Below are 8,967 nucleotides of genomic sequence, written 5' to 3' on the forward strand. Positions count from 1 at the left end.
ACTGTTCGGGATCGGAAGAAGTTAAATCTGCAGCCAGTTATACACTTGGGAATATAGCAGTTGGAAATCTTCCCGAATACCTTCCTTTCATACTCAACGAAATTGTAGCACAGCCTAAGCGCCAATATCTTCTCTTACATTCTTTAAAGGAGGTAAGCCTATAATATTTCTTATTAATCAGGGCATTTTGTTATTGTATAACTTATTTGAGAAGTTATGGGCGGCTTTGATTTTCGACATTGTTTGATATTTTATTATTATAATTATTAATCGTCGCTAGACAAGCAGGCATATTGTTTCCTTGCTAAAAAGTCTTATTAAAGGAGCACAATAGTCGTCTTGCATTAGGCCGCCCAATATCAAATGGAATTGCAACGGCTGTGAGAATTGGTCCAATCTCAAATCCCTAACGATTGAAAAGCCCTGTGCTTCAATTTCAGATCATCACGTGTCAATCATCAAGTCCCTCTGGCGTTACGCATCTACAAAACTTCGTGCCTTCGATTTGGGTCCTCCTTCAGCGGCATTGCGAGTGTACCGAAGAGGGAACGCGCAATGTCGTGGCCGAGTGCCTTGGCAAGCTCACCCTCATCGATCCTGCCAATCTGCTTCCTCGTCTGCAGAAGCTCCTCGTTAACTCGATCTCGGCCCTCATGAGGACGACCGCAGTCACGGCTGTCAAATTCACTATTTCGGATCAGGTGAGACGATGGCGGCAAGCACACATTGTCCGCGGGCTCTTCTCGTTCCTCAACTGTCCATCTTTATTTCGCTCGCTCTTATGTCGCGCGGCTACTAAATATTTGAATGACAATCAAGCTTCGGTATTTTCGTTAAAAGACCCACTTATCTAGTCTTGTGTCAATATTAAGTGAGAGATTGAATTGATGAAATGAAAACGAACGTATAATGCGAATGTACACAATACGAACTCTCATATTGTGTAAGAAAATTGTAAAATATTCATTCGCTCGTTATTTTTAGCCACAAGCAATTGATCCCATGTTGAAGCAGTGCATGGGAAATTTCTTAATAGCTTTGGAAGATCCTGATTTAAATGTGAGAAGGGTGGCATTGGTGGCATTTAATTCGGCGGCTCATAATAAGCCAATGCTTGTGCGAGATCTTTTGGATCAAGTTTTGCCGCAACTGTATGCTGAAACTAAAGTTAAGGTACGTAGAAAACGTGTATTTTGAAAATAAAAAATTTTGAACGTTAGATCGATTGTACGAATTTATTAGAGTTCGATTGAAGCTGTGCATGTATTTTCATTTGAATTTTAAAACATTTTGCTAATTTTGTTAATTTTGCTATCCTATCGCTAATTTAATAGTAATAAAGAAATTAAAAATAAAAAATATATATAAAAAAAAAAAAAAAAAATGAACAAACTGAAATAAAAAGGAAATTTTTATTTGAATATATTTCTCTATATCTCTTTTTATATATCTTCTATAAATAATTAATATCATCTTAATGTAATAATCCATTAAGTTAAGTAAATGTATTTTTTTTGTCTTTATAATGGACAGGATTAATAATTTTTAATAATCCATATATCCAAATTTTATTAAATTAAATAATTTTACTAACCTGATCTTACTTTATGTATATATAAATAAATATATATATAAAGTAATATCGCATGAGAAATCAAATAAAAATCATAGAAGAACATCATATAAGAAATCTACTCTTTACGTTCTAATATATAGCTGCACTTAAAGTAATGACAATGAGAGTTATTATTCAAATGTCAATTTAGTCACTTTATTTTCATATTGTTGTTGTTAATTGCAGAAAGAACTGATTAGAGAAGTAGAAATGGGCCCTTTCAAACACACCGTGGACGACGGTCTCGATTTGCGAAAAGCTGCATTTGAATGTATGTATACGTTGCTGGATTCTTGTCTGGATCGGCTGGACGTCTTTGAGTTTCTTAATCACGTGGAAAATGGTCTTAGAGATCATTACGATATCAAAATGCTTACTTACCTCATGACAGCTCGACTTGCGCAGCTCTGCCCTACCGCCGTTCTACAAAGTAAGCTTATTATCATTAAAAACATCTATTTATAATCAAATTGTGTGAATGTATTATTAATATGGAGAATGTATGACGTAAAGGCCGTATGTTTGGAAAATAAATATACGAACCAAATTTTCGAATTTCAAGCTTTTCCACTTATGTCCAGAAGTTTTGCCAAATTGTTTCTATTTCAGACAACCTTTTTCCTAGGATATGCTTTTTTTTTCAAAATTTAATTATCAGTGTCCCAAGAATCATGTAGTTTCCTTAAATATAAGTATGACTATAAGACGAAATAAAGAATAAGTCTCAAATGTAAAATTAGATAAAAAAAAATTAAATAGTTGTTAAAAATTGTAATTATGAAATAATAATATACGTAAACTTATTAGAAAATGCTTTCGTCAAATTTAATGAAAATTTGTAATTATATTTATTGTTATTTTAATATATTTGTGAACAAACGTTCTAAAAATACATAAAATGAGAATTTAAATTTTAAATGATTCTCATTATCATATACAGTGCTTTGATTATAGATTCTAGTTTGACAGAAAAATAAAAAAAAAAAAAAATAAAAAAAAAAAATAAATAAAGTATATATGAAATTCATGTTAAAAATAATTATGTTATTTCTTGTAACTACTTTTACAATTTACTCAAGCATATACATTATTTTAATATAATATTAGCAGTTTCAAAGATAAAAAAAAGAAGTAGCATTAATGAATTTATTCTATTGCAAATAGAGTATTTAAAAATATGTATATCACATTAATTCTAACATTTTCTAGTACCTTCCATTTAAATAATCTAGATTTTATCAATTTTTAATTTATAAAAATACATTAACCAGAATTTTATAACAAAAATTCTTCCTTTATCAAAATATTATAACGTAATACATGAAATTCAGAAAGAAGGACTTTAGAGGATTCGTAAAACGTAAAACTTGGTAAGTGATATTGATTAAACATTTCTAATTGAATAATTTTTTTTAAGGAAAAGTGTTTTATACTATCGATTATTTATTCGAACAATTTCTTTTTTGTTAATAATAAAAATGGATTGTCAGTGATTTTTTTTTTTTTTTTTTACATTCAATGACAAAAATCACATATTATAAGTTAATTCATATGGATATTAGAAATTATATTTAGTATACATGCGATAATTAAAAAAAAAAAATTTTATTTCTTATGATTATGCTGGTTTTAAAAGAAAAATATTGTAATTTTAAATTTCAACAATCAATTATTAAAAAAGACGTATTACTTCGAGAATTCATCTGTTATTTGCAATAATTCACATTAAAATCTATTAATATATTATAGATTTTTGTTTCTTGATTATATAATTCAATATAGTCACAAATTTGTAGAATCAAAAAAAAAAAAAAAAAAAAAAAAGTTTAAGAATTTATACCATGAAATTCTTAGTCTCACAAATTCATCACAAATGATCAATATGCAATTCTAATATTCATAAACTCGTAAGAATATAATAATTTAAAATTGCTTTCTTGATAAATTGAGATACTAAAAGATTAAACTTTAATATTCTAATACAGAAAATATTTAAAATTTTTATATATTTATATGGAATGCATTGAGTAAAATTTCTTTACATTTTAGATAATTAGATAATACAGAAAATATTTTCATTTTACAAATTCATGATTACTTGAAAGTAGCGTCACGTATATTGGAACAATAAAGCATATCCGTATTTTACGAATTGCAGATTTCTCTTGCAAATTAATTATTTTCTCAAATGCATGTAAATAAATAAAAAATTTAGTTTAAACTTGGATTTAACGAATACAACTTTACAGTCAATACGTGTTTTTTTTACCTTGTCGACAGTATTATATACAAATGTTTACTTCAAGCATTTATATAAATACACACACGCGCGCGCGCATATATATATATATTTTTTTTTTAATGAAAAATACTCGTACACTATACAACATGATTTAAAGAGGAAAGAACTTAATTTTTTTGCTAAAAAATGAAATACCTTTCTGATGAGTAATCGAAAGTATATTTAACATAGTTTGCATTCACCATAGACTAGTGAGTGATTCATTCAACGTTTTATGTTTTATGGCATCTAGTAACTGATCTTGTATATAAATCATTTTTAAATTCATGTTTTAAAAATTAGAGATTATTTAAAACCAGATTGACGCAATACATTTTAATGAACTTTCCAGAAAGATGATTAAATTTTATTAAGAACATATAATAAATGATAGTTCGCAATTTTAATAACTACTGACTTTGTAGATTTTGAATTGTTACTCTAAATTATCGCAATTTATTCAGATAATATTTGATTAATGTATGCTAAAAATAACAGAAGGTTCTCTTGATTTAATATTTATTTGCCTACCACATGCATTTAAGAAGTTCTATTAAATTAAAAGAAGAAAAAAAGGTCTGAACAATGGAAATTCGTTATTTAATAAATTGCATTTAAAAAATAATCATGCACTAATAGTAAAATTGACGATTTTTTTTTTTTTTTTTTTTTTTTTTTAAACGTAGGAACGTAGGAGAAGGATGTTAATAGTGACTTACAATAAGCAATTTATTATCAATAATCTTAAATAATACTGTAATAATAAAAAAAAATCGTACTTTGTATTGTTAAAGGGCTCGAAAGGCTGGTTGAACCATTGAAAAGCACTTGTACAATGAAAGTAAAGCAGAATTCCGTCAAACAAGAATATGAGAAGCAAGACGAATTGAAGCGATCCGCATTTCGGGCCGTTGCGGCTCTTCTCACGATCCCAGACTCCGGTAAGTTATAAAGACTGTGAGGCAGAAGGATTAATTTAATTTTAGGAAATGGTGTATTGCAATGCTATATAATTTAATGCTTTTGCACGTTGCTTTAAATTCATTTAATCGTCCTTGCACTTGCACATTATGTATTCACTCCTATGTATAATGATTAAGAAAAAAAGCGATTAACTACATTTTTACAGTTCTAAATTATTTGTTGATTTGTTAGAATCGAGGAATACTAATTTAATGCTTATTTTTATAGTATAGCAAGTGATTATGTATTTGGTAGATTTTATTTTGATAATTAAGTATTCGAGAACAATGAGAATACAGAAAGTATTTCTAAATCAAGATACGAAATTCTTTTAATATTTGTCTGTTCTTGCCGTTCTTTGGTGTATCAAAGAATTTACATATATAATGTATAGTATCCAAGTTTTTTCAAAATTTCAGTATTTCCTATTTAATATTGAACGGTTCATAAATAATATGCGTAATAAAAATTTTCAATATATTTTTGCCTTTAAATTTGTATGATAATTTAAGTTAAGAAAATCAAAGCTAATATTAATGAATACTGCATCACGTCAAATATCTCCAAATGCTGTAAGTGAGTTTGCGTTATAAATATGCCAGAATTAGAGTGATCATCATCAATATATCTTTATAAAAAATCATTGCTCAAATTTGCTCAATTAAGTAGCTTTATATTATAAGATTCTCAATATATTGGTTCAATTGAGATAATTGATTTGTTAGAACAAAAGATAAAGCATAAAATTTATTAACATTCCCTTTTAACTTAGGCGAATAAATATTGCCATATTTATTTCTACAAAGTTGACGATATCTTTTACCTTGAGCGATGAGAGATGAAGATTTTTTTTTTTCAAATAAAAAATAACGAATATTTTGTCCGTTCGAAAAAGCTCGATTTTCTCGATTTTCTCGATTTTCTCGATTTTCTCGATTTTCTCGATTTTTATTTTATTTCATTTATATTATTAAGCATTACATATTTATTTATGTATCATTGTTACAATTGATAATAATTTTTCAGTCTTAAGATGACATTTATATTCAGATTTTTTAATGAGAAACAATGTAGTGCTTAAGGATTTCTGCATTATCGGCCCTCTTCTTATTACTCATTAATCGAGAGTCACTAGTAGTGTAATAATTATGAATATATAAACGCGACGATAAGATCTTACATGAAAAAAAGCACGGAACCTCGGGGAGCTCTACATCCTTCACGATACATATAAATTATCATGCTTTCTGGATTTAGTAATAAACATTACATGTGACCACCGTAGGTCCAATTTACGGTAGTCCCCCCCCCCTCCCAATTGTATTTGTAATAAACTAGTTTTTTTTGTTGTAAAATATATGTTAATTTGCACTGGATTCGGTAAACATTTTTATTTTTCGTTTCATCTATTCGTCTGCTGCTGCTTCTAATGCATTCCCTAATATTTCAAATGCTTAGATTTTTTTACTTTTACACGTGAAGTATTTCTGTTAGCCATTGAGAGTGGCTTTACACTAATGATTATTGAAAAATAAATTACGATGTGAGCTTAAATTGAATAAAATATTTTACTTTCTTTATTTTCTCGCAATATTTACTTATTTTTCCGATTGAAATTATTTATTTATTTTATTTATTAAATAAAAATAAAAAAATAAAAAAATTGGATTACTTATATTATTCGATAGAATCACTTGTTATATTATTATTATTATTATTAATTTAATGCCATTCATTATTCATACGAGAATTAAAGAAATCGCCGTTTTATTTCAATTTCATTGCTCGATCGAGGGAATTTGAAAAATTTAGTTTTAATAACGAATTTATTACAATCGTTGTCTGCATTTATTATTATTATTATTTTTTTTTTTTATTATCTCCCGAGTTCATTGAACGCTGTTGAATAATATATATCATAATTACGAAAGGCAAATTTATGAAGGGCAGTCGTAAACAATGTAGCGCCAAATTCTTGGAAGATCTTTCTACCGCGATCAATTAAAAATGGATGACTTATAATGCATTATATATAAATATAAATATTCTCTCAATTGAACATTAAATAATAATTCAACTTATTAATACATTGGCGTATAATAGCGAAGGGATAGCGAACATTTATTAGTGATAGAACGTGAATAGGAATAGGTAGAATAGTTGAGAGTTAATTGGTCATTTTTACAGGAATATAAAATAAAATGTCTGATAATTGCATAAATCCTAGATGTGTGTTTTACAGTGTTGGGCACTTTCTGCGGTAGGAGCAAGCAGAATTTGATTTGACAGAGAAGAATATGTAATGACCAATGCCGTTTGTAAATAATGCCCTTTCGTTGTAATATTAATATGATATTTTTGCTTGCAATGCCGAGAGAATTTTGCATAAAAAATGACAGGCTGCGGATGGGTTGGATGGCCACTTGGTCTCAGGATTAAACGGCGTCCTTGTTGATTGTTGCAGATAAGAATCCAGCGCTCAGCGAATTTGTGGTGCAAATAAAGGCGACCCCGGAGCTCCAGCCGCTGTTCGAGGTGATCCAGAAGGACTGCACCGGTGGCAGTCTTAACGAGGCTAACCTCATGGACCAGAGTTAAGGGCGCGGCTCTATGAGGACATCCTGGGTGCAACTCGAGGATGGAGCGAGTGGTGCCGGTCCGGTGACTGGATCGGACGGCGAGCCACGACATTGAAGCAGCGCAGCATTACCCACAATAATATAACCATCAGCAACATCGTCGGGGAGTATCGGGGTGCTTACGAGGCGACGACATTACAACAAGACGAGACGAGTCGCGCGAGCGCATTGAGCCGCCAAGGAGAATATAGAGGCGGAGGAGCACGATAATGGACAATGATGCAACTATCGATAGTTTATTTCTATATGTTATTTTTTCATTGATCGTCGTGCATCATCTCGGATTAACTGAACGAGATCTCGAGATCTTCGAGGGGCGGAGGCGCGAAGGGGATATACGTAGCTGTCAGTTAATGTGATTTACATTTGGCATTAAAAAGCTTGTATAAACAAGGAGAATGAGAAACAAATAAATTTACCGGACGTTTAAATATTTTACGATTGTGTATTGCTGTGTTGTAAACTTTTCTTTTCCTTACGATTATTTGGGCGACGAAGGGCGAGGGTGCGAGAGAGAGAGAGAGAGGGGGGGGGATTATCAAAAGCCTTTCCAGGCACGCTGTGCATTTTCATTTCTCATTCATTGATCATATAGTAAAAGTTAATCATCTTCGTTTACTTTTCTATTTTTTGTTCTATTATTATTTGTTCTTCTTTTTCTTTTATTTTTCCATTTGTTGTAAGTATATAGTAGATAGTGATGGAATTTTAAGTAGTTCGTGGACCAAATTACATGTTTGAGCGACGAAATGTTTTGTGTAGGAAGATAAGCCGTAACATTCAAAGAGGATTTACAAGACTATTCGATGAGTAATGGAAAGCAACTATCGTTTGCACGGATCTTTTAAATGCGCACACGAAATGCATACGAAGCGTTTCGCTTAAGCGTATATTTGTTTCCGTGCGATTAAGCCTTTAAAAGAAAAAAACAAAAACAAAAAAAAAACAGCGATCTTTATCATAATAAGAGAAAATATATAATAATAATACGACACGCTGTGTCGTGCATATCGAGATAGTAAGGAGTTTTGCGCCTAATAGAACGCAATAACATTTTTAAACGTTTTTATATCGATACTCGTGTCTCCTGAAACTCGTACGCGTTCTCTTTAATGCCTATCAATATATTACATTGTACAACATATTACATGGCAATCGAACGATCTTTTACTTTCGAGTTAGATACGTGACATTTATTAATTTATAGAATAAATACGAAATATTTTAGAAATATATATATGTTTTTTAAAATCTTCCACAATATGAGATTTTTCATTTATATTTTTAATTGGTCGTTTAATGGAAATTTTCACAACGACCTTCAAAGCATACGATATTTTTGGTACAAAATTTTAGAGGATTTTTCATTTTATGGTAATTAAGGTAGTGAAAAGCGATATCTACTAACAGTTCAAAAAAAGCTGTATCGTTCCATTTACATAGCAGATCTTGCGATAGATATTGCCTAG

The 8,967-nt window shown here is 29.9% G+C and overlaps 1 protein-coding gene across 1 annotated transcript in view; it reads left to right on the forward strand.

Moving 5' to 3' along the window:
- Positions 1-7,936, forward strand: part of Cand1 (Cullin-associated and neddylation-dissociated 1) — a 17,339-nt gene extending 9,403 nt beyond the window's left edge. Inside the window, exons 11-16 of the mRNA XM_011506800.1 lie at positions 1-152; positions 441-701; positions 985-1,173; positions 1,802-2,045; positions 4,691-4,837; positions 7,324-7,936. The exon at positions 1-152 is cut by the window's left edge and continues 59 nt beyond it. Of these exons, the coding sequence (XP_011505102.1) occupies positions 1-152; positions 441-701; positions 985-1,173; positions 1,802-2,045; positions 4,691-4,837; positions 7,324-7,457 (1,127 nt within the window). The 3' untranslated portion in view covers positions 7,458-7,936. The remainder of the gene's footprint in view (positions 153-440; positions 702-984; positions 1,174-1,801; positions 2,046-4,690; positions 4,838-7,323) is intronic.
- The last annotated feature ends 1,031 nt before the right edge of the window (positions 7,937-8,967 follow it).

The sequence above is a fragment of the Ceratosolen solmsi genome, unplaced genomic scaffold (genome assembly GCF_000503995.2).
Source record: "Ceratosolen solmsi marchali unplaced genomic scaffold, CerSol_1.0 scaffold6, whole genome shotgun sequence".
Taxonomy (NCBI): Eukaryota; Metazoa; Arthropoda; class Insecta; order Hymenoptera; family Agaonidae; genus Ceratosolen; species Ceratosolen solmsi.